General features: G+C 40.2%; 1 protein-coding gene across 2 annotated transcripts in view; it reads left to right on the forward strand.

Moving 5' to 3' along the window:
- Positions 1 to 2,753: 2,753 nt before the first annotated feature.
- Positions 2,754 to 16,419, forward strand: part of ADGRA3 (adhesion G protein-coupled receptor A3) — a 49,826-nt gene continuing 36,160 nt past the window's right edge. For both annotated transcript variants that reach the window (XM_071743834.1, XM_071743837.1), the window contains exon 1: positions 2,754 to 3,568. In XM_071743834.1, coding sequence (XP_071599935.1) covers positions 2,754 to 3,568 — 815 coding nt within the window. The remainder of the gene's footprint in view (positions 3,569 to 16,419) is intronic.

Below are 16,419 nucleotides of genomic sequence, written 5' to 3' on the forward strand. Positions count from 1 at the left end.
CAAATCTGTGGCACACAATGGAAGTTGCTGTAATTTGCATGAAAGAGGAAAGATGAGGGTAAAAGCACAAACCTTCAACAGAAGCCTTCTGCCTGAATGCTTCATGCTTTTTGAAAAGATGTGAGTAACAATACACCCTGGAATTTGATTCACTGCAGAAGACAAACTAAGAGAATATATAACAGAGAACAACACTTCAAGGTTTCAATAGTGAAAGTTTAAGCTGAAGCATCATTTAACATGGTAGAAGCTTTGCAACTGGGATCCTTAGCTAGAGATCTTAGTAGGGGTGGTCCCAGTAGAGTGGAAAGAACAGAGCAGATGGCTCAGAAACATCAGGGGTAAATAAGAAACTTGAATCTATCAGCTAGAAGGAAAGGAGTCAGACACAATATCAAGATGAAAAGTAGCAGCAAGAAATCTGTCTCCCCATGATTATGGGAAAATTGAGAGTGAAGACAGTCTATCATCAGAGCCACCAGAAGCAGCACTTCACTAATTTCATCATCATCTTTAGATTATGTGACCATGTGGATCACCTCACTGATGCAACTGGAGACTAATGGGATAAAAACATATTCATTACCACAAACACAAGACAAGGGAGAGGAGCAAGTAGCCTCAGGCAAACATGGCAATGTTCACTTGAGTAGCATGTAAGTGCAATCTTGATCAACCATGAAGAAACTGGTGAAGCCAAGCCAAAATTCTGGCGGTATCAATGTTTAAACTGGCTTTACTGCCAGAGGAGGCAGGTGTATGTATTGTCTCCATGTGATCCTTAACCCAACACAAACTTTTTATGCCGTTCTGCAGTGAACTGGATCATGTTATTGACATAATAGAAGGTTATGTGAACAAAGTAGCAATCGGGAAGAACTTTTTAATCCAGCACTACTTAGGAGGGAAAAAGTATCTTGGTCTGTGGTTTGCTACAGTCAATACAGGTTTAAAACTCCCAGTGCCAGATCAAAAATAAAGGAGCTCCACTGATCCAATACAAATTCACTGTGTAGTTTGAACTGATTTAAAATGAAGTGCAAAACAGAATTAACAACACTGGTTACATTAATGCTAATTAGATGTCTTCTCCTTCAGTTGGCCAACAGCAGCTGAGAGCACAAAGAGATTGTCAACTTTGTATTTTGTGTCCTGACCTAATTTAGATTAAGTGTAATAGTGGCCTCGAATCTCACCCCAGATCAGGTTGGTCCTGTTGAGTGACTCAGTGGCTTGCAGACCTTGTATTAAAGTTCAAGGGCTTGTGTCCTCCTTGCATTGTTGTCAACAGTTTCAGTACATGGAACAGGTTCCAGCTTCATTTGTATGAGGACATACAACCAAAGAGAGAAAACATGTTGGTGGATAAAAGGGTATCTACAATGTGCCCAGGAAATTGTGATATTGTCACTGTAACCTTTTTGCCCCAACCCACAACTCCTATTGTTTGCATCTATCTTTTGTGAGGTTACATTTAAAAATGGGTTCCAACCTGAGTGCCCAACACTATTCAAAAACAACTTAGGTTAAAGTCTTTGCAAGTCTCATTTCCGCAATGCCTAAAACTGCACTTCTGTGTAATGATAAGGATTTTGCAGGGTGTTGTTTGCCTCTGTTCTTCTGTAAGGATGGGACATCATGAGTTCTTGGTTAGGGACCAGAAATTCCAATGGGCTCTGCAAAGTCTCTCAAAATTTTTGAAGGAGGTGCTGTCTGTTCTTGTAATTTGATTGCAAGTTAAGTAACAGTTACTTTATTATTCTCACACCTACCAGAGGCATAGAACACATTGAGAATTTCAGCTGTCATTGGCACAACTGCATTTGTGCCTGGCAGTCCTGGCTACAGAGAATGTGAGAACATGGCCTAACTACACCCTGAAAAGCAGCCCCAAGTGTGCAATGAAAAGACACATTGTTTGAGAGAGTCCAGCACAGAGCCACAGAGATGTGTAAGGGAGTGGAGCATCTCCCTTATGAGGGAAGACTGAGGGAGATGGGTCTCTTCAGCTTGGAGGAGACTGTGGGGTGACCTCATGAATGTTTACAAATATGTAAAGGGTGAGTGTCAGGAGGATGGAGTCAGGCTCTTCTGAGTCCAATGATAGAACAAGGGCTAATGGATGCGGGTTGGAGCACAGGAGGTTCTGTGTAAACATAAAAAAAAGGTTTTTCACTGTGAGTGTGACAGAACGTTGGAACAGCCTGTTCAGTGAGGTTGTGGATCCTCTTTTGGAGACTTTTAAAACCCACCTGGCTGTGTTCCTGTGTGACTTACACTACGAGGTCCTGCTCTGGCAGAGGGGTTGGACTCAATGATCTCATGAGGTCCCTTCCATCCCCTAACACTGTGGTTTCTGTGATTTTAGGTAGGTGTTTTGGTTTGAGATTAATGATATTGAAATAACTTCCACCATCCTTTGGCTTTTTGGCTCTCAAGTGGAATAACAGAATTACCACATTTTATAGGGATGATTCGAGGGCAGATGTTTTTACACACACAAGACACTTGCTGTAAAGAGTACTGAAAGCCATTCAGCACCTACGCAGGGGATTTATTCTTTCTCCGTGAAGACTGAATGGCAACAATGCCTCTTTGCAAGACCAAGGATTTAGAGCTGGGGCAAGAGGCGAGGCAGGGAAGCAGAAAAGAGAGAAACCAAACTGCTCCACCCTGATCCTGCGAGAGGGACAGAGCTCACGGGGAGTCAAAGAGACCCTGGGATCCACGGAATGCTGAGGTGTCCCGGGTGGATGGGGCAACAGCTCGGGCAAAGAGCTCCCGCGGGAGGAAAGCCTCGACAGCTCTCGGTGATCAGCGGGACCATGGGCAGACCCAGCGCTGCCGACGGCGGCAGGAACAGGCTGGAGGCTCCCGACTCGGAGGGATTTTTTCCTCCCTTCCCCTCCGCGGCCCCCTCACACCGCACCGCGCAGACGCCTTGGCCGCCGCCGCCATCCCGGCGCTTGCGCGGTGGAGCCGAGGCCCCGGGGGCTCTCTGGCTGCCGCCGGGCTCCGGCGGAAGGCGGCGCTGGTGCCGCTGCGCCCTGCCCGCCCGGCCCCGACACAAAGGCGAGGGCGGCTGTGGCGACCGCTGCTCCCGCCCGCCTGCAACTCGCCGCCTCCGCGGCACCACATGGCGGCAGCGCCGCGGGCGCGCCTGGCGCCGCCCCCGCGGAGCTAGGCCAGGGGGAACGGCGGGCTACCCCCGCTCGCTCCTCACCCGCCCTCCCGACCCGCTCTGTCGCCGCCGCTTGAGGGAAGAGCGGAGCGGGGCCCTGCGCAGCCCCGCCATGCTGTCCCGGAGCCGCCGCGCTTTTTGCCGCCCGCCGCGCCGCTGCCGCCGCCGCTGCCGTCGCCTCTCGGGGCTCCTGCCCGCGCTCCTGCTCCTGCCGGCGCTGGTGGGCGGTGGCGCTGCGCTGCCCCCGGGCTGCAAGTACGACGGTCGCCCCAAGAGCGCCGGCAAAGCGGCGGCTGGCGGCCCGGTGGAGGTGAAGGTAGTTTGCAGCAACCTGGAGCTCGCTCAGGTCCTGCCTCCCGAGGCGCTGCCGAACCGGACGGTCACCCTGTGAGTACCGTCCTCGGGTGTGTGTGTGTGGGGGGGGGCCCTCGCCGCGTCGTGGAGGCGGGAAGCGGGGTACGGAGCGCCCGGCCTGAGGTAAAATGGGGTCAGGCAAGGTGGGGGTCGCGTCTGACCCTCTCTGCTAAAAGGGGAAAGCCCCGGGAGCGGGTTTTTGTTTCGCTGTGGTTTTCAAGTTTACTCTTACTTTCCCGAGATGGTGATTTTAAGGGGAGGGGGGAAAAAGCGTCCCGTTACTCGCTGGCCGAGCTGTGGGGCTGCAGAGCAGTATCCCCCCCACCCCCTTTTGCTCCTTCTTCCCTCTTGGGACTGCTCTCCATCACGGTTCAGGCTGTTTAGAATGTTAAGGTGTTCCTTTATTAAAAGTAATTCCACAATTGTGTTTATTAAAGAAAAAAAAAAAAAAAAACCAACGAAAAACCCAATAACTTCCTTAAATTGATTTATTTTTTTAATCTCAGAAGAAACTCAGCTTTGGAGTCCCGTGCTTTGAGGTAGTTTTAAAACCGAGCGCTCATAGAGAGCGTGAGCCAAGTGCGGTAGATGGGGTGGGCCTGAAGTTTCGAGGTAGCAAACAGCAACTTGTTTGTTGCAGCTGCTGCTAAAACCAGCTGAAGGGAATTATTTTGTTTCTTCTTTGGGGGGGAAAAAAGGTCAGTTTGCTTCCACGTAGCAGGAGGCGTTCTCTTTTTATGTGGAGGGCAATCATAGCGCATCCATTTGAATAACAAGTTTCAAACAGGCTGTGCAACTTACTCCGAAGTAAGAAATATGTTGCTCTTTACTTGTACCTGAGTGTGCACATGTAAAAAAAGTGATTTGCAAGTTGTTTTTCTTCCTGAGACGTTAATTGGTTACTCTACCAAAGGAGTTCGTAGAATTATAGATGTTCTAGGTTGGAAGGGATCTTTGAAGATCATTGGGTCTGATCTCCCAGCCATTGGCAGGGACATCAGCAGCCCTGGATTTCGTTAGGGAATGGCCCTAAAAAGTGGAACCCTGTCCCCTTCTTTAGAGCGCTTCAAAGTGCTTTACTGATGTGGGAAGACTCAAGTGCAACCAAGTAGTGAGCAAGAAAAAAAAATCAATTAAAAGAAAACCGTGTTATGGGATCTAGTTTAATATACTTCTTTGCGTAACTGGAAATCACAGTTTTGAAAGATCCACCAATAATTCAAGTGCAATAAGCACAGAATGTTTTTAGTTCTCAGAGCAACAGTCTGGCTGCTGCTTTTGTGAGCTCTGACAGCACTGAAGAGCCATGGAGGGGATTTCTTCATGAAGTCTTAGTGAATCCAGTCAGCAAACAGATCCATGGATCTGGACCTGTGAGAAAAGGAAAAGCCAAAAAAAGGGGAGGTCTTTAAGGCTAAAGTGTTTGTTCTCACTTGGCAGACTGTAAGGGTTTAGAGAGTTTTTCTAAATGACCTGTGAGAAGTGATCATATTCATATGTGAAATTTCTGAAATACGAATAAAGCAAAATATAGAAAGTGATGACTCTGATTAACAAATTAATTTTAGTCTTTGTTATCTTCTGTTCAACAGTTAAAAATATTGTAGTATCCCTTAAAATTATGTCAAAAGTAGATGTTAGTATGGTGGATAAGCTGAAGTTGATTGTGGGATACTTTTGGTTCAGAAAACTCCTATTCACAGCCCTGATTTATTTGAAAGACAAACAGATACTAAACACAGCAGCCTTGCTATGCATGGACGTTTGTTTATTATTGCAGTGGCAGAAGAGTTAGGAAGAATGGTTCACCTCTCATCTTGATGTCCATACCCTGTTATTTAGGCCATATCTACATAAACTAAATCAGTTGCTTTCAGCTTTAACTGACAGGTCTCTGAAGTTCATGAAACACTTATTTTTCCCTTTTAAATTTTTACTTGATGTAGAAAGAAATAATGTGGGGGTTTTTTGTTTGTTTTTTTTTTTAGTTGTTATTTGTACATAGTACAATTAGTATGGGAACTGTTAGTATGAACGCACACATTGAAATTTTACCTAAATATGAGGCAAAGATTGTGAAACCAGCACTCCTGCTTTTTTGAAGAGAGTGAACAGAACAACTGCTGTGGTTTGGAATCTTTTTGACTTCGTTGACTCTTGAGACATGACTTTCCATATATCTGAGAGATTTTTTTTTTTTTTACTGCATCCATGTTAACCTGGTTAGAAAGTTTTGGTGATTTATGGGGTGTTTTGCCAGGTGCCATTTCATAAACATGTTGATTAGTAGTGGCTGGTGTAATCATTATCTTTTGCCAAAAGTTACTTTTTTTTCTTTTTTTCCCAAGCTGATACTTAAAATTGCAGCCCTTGGTGGGTAGTGCAAGTTTGTCTGATTAGAGTCAAACTGCCCTGAGTTATCTTGAATCTTGATTCTTGTGGGATTCTTCTATTAAGATAAGTACTAGTTCTATTATAGCTTTTTGGATTAGTGGATCACTTCAGAGATAAGTAGCTGAAAATAGCTGTGTAGATCAGCTGCATTTTGATTCAGTCAATTTCCTTTTGTGTTGACTTATTTCGCACAAAGCAATTTTAAATATGAGAACTTATATAATTTTATGTAACGTTTTGGTTTTTTTGAATGACCTAGGGATGACCCAAGTGAAGTGGTTATATCATTTTTGGAAATCTTAATTCCATTCTTACACTGTTCCAACTCTTAGATTTTCACTTTTCTGCATTTACAGGTTTTATTTTCCTCAGTGAAATATTTTTGAGGGTGAAAATCTCTAAAAAGTGTGGAAATAAGAGAAACAGTGGAAATTAGGATAAATGAGTAGAAGCTGAGGATGCTGGCCAGGTTCTCTCATTCTTGCATGCCATTGTAGTTAGTGCTTTACAATGATATTGATAAGTTGAGCAAGGTCATTAATTTCTGAAATGCCTTGACATTTGGTTGCCACAAAATGTTTTATTGTTGTACTAATGTAAGTCAGGATTAGCTAGAATCTTTAGCTATAATTTTTAAAAATCTTAATTTTATTTAAATTTCAAATCTTACAAATTAAGATTGCTTAATGACTGAGGAAGGAAAGCAACACTGGAAGAAGAGTATTAAAGTGCAGAGAGATGTCTGTGGGAGGATAAGTAATGTTTAGGATTTTTGTCAGTGCTATAAGTTGAAATTTCTTCAGAACCCAAACAGAAGTAGTTGGTGCTTTATTGAGCACGTAGGTCAAATTCCAAGGTGAATTAAAGTTTAGTTCTAGCTGAGGGAGGGACTGTTTCTTAGCCTTGTATAAAGAAAACTGATTGGGATGCAAATGAAGGGTGTATCTACCTGAACACCCTAGATGGCTTTGACCTTTGTAGTTTAACCAGCCAGATGAGATGCTTTTGGTGTGAAGATAATATAACTGGGTGACTGCAACTGGATGCTTTGTCTGACATGCTCTGTATTTCAGTAGATACTGAAGCTGTTGTCATGATTCACATTTAAGTAAGGAATGCTCTATACTCTTGTAATGGAAGTCTGAGATAAGACATCCATTGCTGTTTGATACATGTCCAAATGATGATGATATGACTTGTTGGATACTGGCCCGTACTTCATAGAATGGTTCCAGTTGGAAGGGACTTTAAAGATCATCAAGTTTCAACACTGATGCATGGGCAGGGACACCTCCCACTAGCCCAGGTTGCTCAAGGCCCCATCCAACCTGTCCTTGAACACTTCCAGGGAGGGAGCAGTCCCAACTTCTTGGGAAGCCTGTTGCAGTGTCTCACCACCCTTACAGGAAAGGATTTCTTAATGTCTAACCTAAATCTTTGCTCTTCAAGTTTTTAACCATTTCCCTTTCCTCTCACTACACACCTGTGTAAAAAGCCCTCCCCCAGCTTTCTTGTAGCCCCCTTCAGATATTGGAAAGTTGCTATAAGGTCACCTTGGAGCTTCGTTTTCTCTAGGCTGAACCACCCCAACTTCTTTACCCTGTCTTCATTCATCCTCTGATCATTTTAGTGGCTCTCTGGACACATTCCAGGATCTCTGTCCTTATGTTGGGGACTCCAGAACTGGACACAGTACACAAAATACTTCGTTCCTTGGAAAACAATGTGTAATCTCACTGAAGACAAGCTTGTTAAGTTGTAATCCTTGTTATTTGTCAGGAATTTTATTTACCTTTTACACATGGGTTATTCTGTAGGAATAGGAACCTAAATGAACAGAGTAAAAAGCATGTACATTGAGTGAAGAATAGTGTTTCTGAAACTTACTGGCTTGCAAACAACTTTGCTTACCCACATGTCCTGATGGGAACATGTGAATATCAGTGTTGTACTCATAAGTGCTGGAGTTCACAAGCCAGAGCATTAGCCTGGATTTATGTTCAGAACAGTTCCAAGATATGCTTAGCTAGATTGCTGCTGAGAAACATCTGAAATTGTCTCAGTTTTTGTCCAGCTCCTAAATGTAATTTTAATCATATAATTGTACATACATTAAGGCATACCTATTTGCCCTCCTGGATATCTGCACAGCCTTTTAATTTGTGGCACAAATTCCTAATTTCCAGAAATTTCAAAACAAAAGGCTACTCCTATTGCAAGGAGTCAACTGTATCACCATGCTTGATTACACTTTCTTACTTAGTTGGGGCCTTGATGTGTGTTTGGAAAAATGTGTCCTCTACCAGTCAAAACATTGGCAAACAGGAAGTGTAGGCATAGGAAATGTCTTCTGTGGAAGTCTGCCTTGTCTTTTGAAGGAATTTCTAATAACTTGAAGGTACTCTTGGCAGTAAGTGCTCAATACTAATCACTTGGGCAGTGATAACATTTTTTTGAAGACACAAAGGACTAACTCTCATTAAAACTTATCTTAAAATTTTCTTTGGTCAGTGGGTACACAGACTGCAAAATATATTCTTGTCATGAGCATGTCACCTTACAAAGACTGTACTTGAGAACTGTTGTATCCCTAATTTAGTAATTTGGGTAAAAAAAATCATTAGTGATGTTTTATCTTCTCTTAGGCTTGTGTTCTAGTAGACTCCTTCAGTATACATCTGTCAGATTTTATATATGCTTTTTACCTTGTTGAGAAGATTTATAATCAGATTAATGCTTTGCTGTATGCCTTATTCCAACACCAATTCATTCTTGTGGGATTATTGTTATAGGTTATTAAATACCCACGTTATTCTTTTTACGATTTATATGTGTATACTTGAGTATTGCAAGACATTTCTGAGGTCACAATTTTAGTAGCATTTTCTTCTCAGTTGCAGTATGTTGTTCTACCTTTATAACGATTGAGCTACAGAAGACAACATGTTATGTTGTGAATGTGTTCAGTGGGGTACCCAGTCAAGTTTGAGTAGTGTTCTCTTGCCTCTCTTATTGCTGAGTAGTGGCTTTAACATCCAAGGTGGGTTGTAATTGGTAACAGTCTTTAGCCAATAATGATTGTATCAGTGCATGCTGAATTTTTTAAAAAAGATTATTCTTCTATACAAAGATTTAAAAATTATTTTAGGTGCCTTTCACAGTGACGTTATTGTCTTGTGATTAAATATGTGAAGTAATTAGATATACAGTTTCTGTTCCATTAATTAGTGTGAGTAATGAGTGTGTGACTCCTCATTCCATAATGACACAGGGCATGGCAGTGCTGCAGTACAGGACTGTCCTATAGGTGTCCAAGCTGCCCCAGAGGAAAATGCACTGCAGAGGTGCTAGGTCCCAAAGTAGCATATTTGGTCTGTTTGTGAATGTGTAATTCAAGTGAGTCAGCTGGAGGTCTACAAAAATGATCTGAGTGGAACACCTCTCTTAGGAGGACAGGCTGAGGGAGTTGGGGTTGTTCAGCCTGGAAAAGAGAAGGCTCCAGGAACACCTTACAGCAGTGTTTCAGTAAGAAAGATAAGGACAAACATTTTAGCAAGGCTTGTAGTTACAGGACAAGGCATAAGGGGTTTAAATTGACTGGAGGTAGATTTAGACTATATATAAATAATTTTTTTATAGTGAGGGTGGTGAAACACTGGAATGGTGGATTGCCCAGGGAGGTGATAGATGTCCAGTCCCTGGGAATATTCAAGGCCAGGTTGCTCTTAAAATTTTCTTTGGTCAGTGCGTGCACAGGCTGCAAAATATATTTTACTCATGAGCATGTGACCTTACAAAAATGGTATTTGAGAACTGTTGTATCCCTAATTTAGTAATTTGCAAGTATTTACATGATGACCTGCAAAGGTCCTTTCCAACCCAGATTATTCCATAATTCTATGAACTGGCTTACTGAAAAGAATTCTTGGAAATTCAATAGCTTCCAACAAAATCAGTAAAGGCAGGATTAGTAACTGGATGGATGCCAGTAGGAGAAGATGGACCATTGAAGAAAATGGTGGTGTTATAACAGTCTAGAGAACTCTTCTAGTGTTGTCCCTGTGATGAACTATTTCGATCTGAGGAGATGAATATAAAGGCTTTTTTTCTGTCAAATACAAGAGCCTGGTGTTATTAGTTAACCCATGCTGATGTAGAATAGGTTTTACCTTGAAACTTAGGATCAGGCAAAGTTTGCAAGTTATGTTCAGATGTGTAAAAGCATCCTGTAAGACATCCCAACAGCTTATCCTAATAGCTCAGTGTTGTTTTAGGGTAACACCCTCTGGTGTCAACAGGAATTTAAGCCAAGTGTCACAATTGTGTGTTGATGAGTTTCCATGGTTTGCAGCTGAGCTGACCTTAATGCTCTGTGCTGGAGAAGGAAGGCTCCCTTCCACCTTGCTTCTGAGGATGATGAGGAGCAGTGGCAGGGGAAAGATGTCCCCATTTGAGTGGGGAAAGTTTCATCCACATTCTGCTGCCTCTAGAACTGGAGCCTGAACCAGAGCTCTCGTGTTTGTACTCACCTCACAGTCTCTCTCTCTGAGCCGAGTGTGTTTTATTTTCCCTTCCCTTGCTGCTGTACAAGCATTTGTCTGGCTCCATGCCTAGTCAGTTCAGGGAGTTAAGCTATCCAAAAACTCTTGACTTCTGTAGGATTAGGATATAAATGTTTGTAAAAATGTCTCTTGGTGTGGCAGCAATTGTCAGGAAGCCCTTGCTAACGTGTCTAGACAATGAACTTTCTAGAGAGTGCATGTACCTGATAGGAAATGTAAGTACATGTGAGACGGGGTGTTACAGCATGTGCTATAATTAATTCTGCTGTGGTCGGACACATTGAATGCATTGGCAGTAACAAGTTAGGAGTCTGGATAGGAGGCTGTGTGTGTGGTATTTCCTGGTGGTGTGTGTGTGTGTAGTTTGGAGGGGCAGGGTAAACTGGCACCAACTTCAGTCAGTTAATAGTATGCAGAAAAGAGTAAAAAGTGTGAATACGGTGGATACCAAGCAAGAAATTCAGGAGGCAGAAGAGTTAGAAAAAGTTGTTCTCTATTAAGGTAATTCAGATGCTACAGATAAGAAGGGGAGAGAGGTTGGAAGAAGTTTCCCAGAATGTAATGGTTAGCTTTAGAAATGACTGTTCAGCCACTGGAAGAAACCAGATACTGCTGTGTCCCCTTAGTTTTCTCTTCGGTAGGCTTTCCAACCTGGGATAAGTACTAGACAGAGATGATTGGTTGTAATTTCACGATTTCTTTTGGTAGTAGTCTCATTTGCAGCAACATTGCTACTCATTCTTCCATTCTTTTTTGCCTTTCAGTGTTTTCCTTTTTCAAAGATTATTTTTATTTAGTACTTTTGCACAAAAAATTCACTGAGGTACTTCAGTGATTGCCACTGTGTTTCACTAGAAATACAGAATTTTTAGCAATAAATAAAGTATGTGGCCATGTGCTGACTATCAGTTAAAAATACCTTTAATTGCAGTGTACGAAGTGAGTGTAATTTCTTGAATGATGCAGGGATTGTGTAGGGGGGGGGAAAAAAAGTCTTATCATTATATCATAAAATTAGCACATTCCCAGTTAAAAATGGAGTTATATTAGTTGACACAGTTTTAATTCTGTAATTTAAAATTACTTCTGAAGGTTTTACTTTACAATCTTAATATTGTTTATTATGCATAATAATGAAATAGCACAGGAAATCTTTTATCTGTTGCAAACTATTTTGCAAACATTTCATTTCTAAGCTTCCTCAGTTCTAATGTTCTTGTTGAATAAGAAAATACTGTCTTTTTGTTTGGGGCTCTGGAAAGTTTTACCATTCTCTGTATATACCTTGTGGAATGTTTTCATTTCAAGATTACTTTTTAGCAAGTACCGTTCATGTTCTGCTCAGTACATTACTGCTTTCCCTTTGACACCACTAATTCACTGGGAGGCAAAATACTAACTTGAAAAATAGTGGTTTTGTATCCTTAAATCACAGCTTCTACAAGATAAACTTCAAAAAATGTATTTCTTTTTGCCTGTTCATGGCTTTCAGTATAAAATATTTTTCTTGGTTGTACAGATGGTTGTTTTAGTCCAATTTTTGCTGGTGGCTGCTTTCCCAGTCCTTTGAGTATACAGCCATCATCATGAAATGATCTGATTTATTTTGTATTTCCTGGCTCTCTATTTGAGTCTCTTGAAATGTGTTCTGGAAGTTACTTCAGCTTTCAGCTAAAAGTTGTTATTCCTACAGGCTTCTTGGAGGCCATTTTGATCATTTTGTATAGTGTGAATGTAGTTTAATAGTTTCCTATGAGAGAATTAATTTATGAAGTTTGGAGGTAGGTTCTAAATTCCTGTCTAGTTGACTGCTCTCTTTTTTTATAGCTGACAAACCAATATTGTTTTGTGTAACATTTTTTTCCCCATTTTTTCCACCTATTCTAATGGTAAAAACAAACCAAGCCTTGAATTATTTTTTTTCTGTGCGGTATCAAAAAAGAAAAGGATGGTTACATCACCTTTAGTCTTTGTTGCTAAAAGGACAGATGTTGGGTCTGACTGTGCAGTTACATTCTACGTGCTAGCAATTGGGTATCTATTTCAAAGGTCTCTCCAGGAAGCAACAGCCAGATTGAAATTGAATTTTGCCACTTTCTGGAGCAAAATGGAAACAGCTTTCATATCTAAGGTGTATTCAGAAGAGGAACATTTCAGCAGCCTCCTTAGAATAGGTGAAAAGCTGAGGTTTTTCTTGGTGTTTTTTTTTGTTTTTTGTTTTTGGTTTTTTTTTTTTTTTTTGAGGAGGTTGGGAGTGGTATTTTATTTCTTGAGGTGCATTGTTCCAGATTACCTTTTTGTCTGTACAACCATTCTGCTCAGTCAGAGGAGAGGGAAATGTGTTGCTTTAAGATGGTATGAGATGTCTTCTGCAATGCTTTCTAGAACCTACTTGTCAGCTGCCTTTTCTTCCAGGTTTTTCATGCTAATTCCTGTGTCTTTATGTTTGCATTTTTTCACGTTTTATTTCCTGTATGCAAGATGCGTTTATTCCAAGCAGATATTTTTGATCATTTTAAAGAAAAAATATAATACAAAATCTAAGATTAAGTTTCTAAGATATACAGAGCAACAGTGACATTTGGCTGTGGAAACCAGTCCCTTCTAGTTGGACTAGATGACTTGTAGAGGTTCTTTCCAACTCAAATTATTCAGTGACTCTAGGAAATCTACACGTACATCACTTATGTTGCAAGGTCACTTATTAAAGAAGAGTTGAAAAAAATGGGAATGAGAACTCTGCCATTTCCATTTAAACTTCTTAAGGATGGAAAAGTTAGTGTATTTTCAGGATTACTTTCCTCTTAGGAAAAATTGTGGTCTTAAGCTAGTAACTTAGAATTATTATTGATCACAAATAATTTTCTGAGTCTAAGTGGTACATAATAGTCCATAATTTCACTCCACATTAATGCAGAGAAATTGTGAAAGTGATTGTAAAACATCTACTTTGAGGTGAATGCTTTATCTTCTTTTGGCTTCTTATGCCATATCCCTTAATACTTCAGATAATGTATAGACTAAATATATTAATAGTAAGTTTTAAACTGCATTTTTTAAAAAATTACACTTACAACATTTTTCTGCGATGAAATGTCTTAGGTTATATGGAGTGTTGTAAAATCTATCATTTATTGTACTAAACCTTTATAGTTGAGAAACTAACACCCTCTGCAGAGAATATACTAAATCAGACTGACTATAATTTGTACATCACACTCCAGAGAGAAATTTACCTAGTGCACAGATAATCAGAGGCTTCTACTTTAGGCCTATTATTTTATTGGCAGTGTCAGAAAACTAATTTTTTAATTTTTTTTTTTTCTTTCCAGAACTCTGGTGTTTGAGTTGGTTGTTTTTTTTCAGTTAGTTTAAATTTCAGTCAGTTATAGCTACTTCTGAAGTAGTTTCTGCTCCACTTTGAATAGCTTCTTTTTCAGGAGAGAGTACAGGTAAAATCAGCAGATTCTAAGATGAAGTTAGTTATAACTAAAACTGGTTTTCTGCTACCAAAGATTGTAGTTTGCTTGCATTTGGGTATTGATTCGGATGTTTTTGAACTTTTTCTTTTTTTTTAACTTTTTTTTTTCTTATTGTTTTTTCTGGAATTCTGAAATTGGTCTGGTTTTGTCTTGCTGCTTCTGTCAAATGTTCAGTTTGCATTAACTATTTATGAGGGCTTTTTAAGAAGCTCCTTTATTCATTTCTTTATATACTATTATTTTGATTCCCACATGCATTTCTGAAACCAGAAAGGATGTTGAAATAAAGGAGAATAATTCTGAATAGATCTGGTTTGCAGAAGGGATCGTGTACCTCCCATTCCTACAAATAATACTATTTATGTTGAAACCTTTTTTTTTGAGTAGAAGCGAAAGTTTTAGGTTGTGCAATTTTAATGCTTCAGTTCCATTTTACTAGTTTTGCAGGCATTCCAAATTTTAGTTTATTTTTACTCCTACTACTGTTGTATTTATCAAGCTTGCAGTCTTGCAAATGTGCATTCTGGTTTTCTGTTTCATCTTGGGCCTTCCTTGGTGAAAAGATTCCTTGAAATAGGCTGACTGTATTTCATTTGACCAACTTCATTTGGTCAAATATTCATTTGATACTTAATTGTATTTTTTTCAGGAGCAGGTTTTCCTAGCTGACACATCAGTGAATGTTACAGACGTTATAGGAATGTACAACAGCAAATTCCCAGTATACTTCTAAGTATTTATTTCTCATCCTTTCCACCATTCCTTTGATCAGTCTTCATCTGGGATTAGCTGCTGTGTAGTGTACTCTGATTGTACTTTTGCAGTTGACATCTAAACCTCTTGAAAGATTGGAAGACAGTAAATATGTAATTTAATGTTAGTTGCTGGTGGAGCAGTGGCTGTAGAAATACATGGGGTGACTAAGGGAAAGAGAAGGAATGGGATCTTAGCATCAGAACTGTAATTTTAGTTGTATGATTTAATCTAACTTCAAGAATGTTTAAACCTTCCATCTGTCACACTGGAAATGAAAAGATTTTTCAAATAATTTGTTTAGCTGTCTTGATTCTGTGTATGTGAGATTGAGAGAGAAGGATTGACTTAAAGCCAAAGCTTTGAGACAAAAAACTGCCTGCCCTGTGCTTCTTGTAACCACAGGGGCTTGAGGCAATCTTGGAGAAACCTGGAGAAGAAAACTACTTAGCATAATATATGGTTGTGTCAAAATGATGTTTTCATAGACTGGTATTTCTGTATTTTTTATCTTATTCATGATCTCATCCTCATCATTAGATAATGAATTTTATGCATCTGTGGGAAGAGGGGTGAGTGATCTGTGTGTGTGCTTGGTTCATGGCTATTGTAAAGGATATCTGGAAGGTGGAGTAGAATGGAAAGAAATCTCCTTAGTGGCATTTTAAGTAAGGAAGCAGTTATCCAGCCTGAGGATGTAACTGGTGTAGGTGAATGTGTTGGGTCTGCAGGATACATTTGATAGAGGACACATCAGAAGTTGTAGTAACTTTAGCAGAAGCTGTGGAACAAACTGACAGAGTGAAAAAACTTCCAAGACAAGATTGTATGCACTGGAGAGATGTGGGAAGAACTCAGGGTTGAAAAAGTCAAATTGTGAATGTCTGAAGTCTTGCTTAGAATGAACTTGATTTTTGAGGAGTGGAGGCATGGCAAGTGCTGATTTCTGTAAGTTCATTGGGACTTTCAGGGAACTTGATGGTTCTAAGCCTGATGCTTGTGTTGAATAAATCAGTAGAATTTATAATAAATGTATTAGATACCTGGATAAAGAGAGAGAGAGAGATACTCTGGCAAATTTACATCTCTTCCCCATAAATCTTTGGAGCTCTTCAGAATGAGCAGAACATTTACTGGATCGTGGATGATCCACTTGATACACTGAGACATACGTGCCTCTTGGTCCCTCACCAAAGGCATGTGATGAAAATTGTATGTCAGATGGAAATTGAAAATTTTTCTATGAACAGTTAACTTGCTGAAACATAAGAAATGGATGTGGAAATAAATGGGTAGCCTTCTCAGTGGAGTGGAGTCTTAGAGGCTTGCAGTGCACAGCATATTTCTTAATGACTTGTAAAACTGTGAGTTGGGGATTGACAGATTTTGGTGAGCTGCATGATGTGATAAAGATGAGACTAAAGTGAAGAAATTTGGAAGAAGTTTATGGAACTAATAATTGGGCAATAAAATGGCAGAAGTAGCGTATTATAGAAAAATGATAATTTTATTGGAAACAATGACAGTTGTATCTTTATATATTAGATAATGGGCACGGAGCTGGCCAGAAATCTTCAAATTGTAATACAAGTGGTAAAGGCATACTGGATGTTAAAAATTGCTAGGAAAGCAGCAGGAAACGAAACAAAACAAAGCATAATAATCCCGTTATCTAAATTTGTGACTTTTCTGT

This window comes from Heliangelus exortis, chromosome 4, assembly GCF_036169615.1.
Source record: "Heliangelus exortis chromosome 4, bHelExo1.hap1, whole genome shotgun sequence".
Taxonomy (NCBI): Eukaryota; Metazoa; Chordata; class Aves; order Apodiformes; family Trochilidae; genus Heliangelus; species Heliangelus exortis.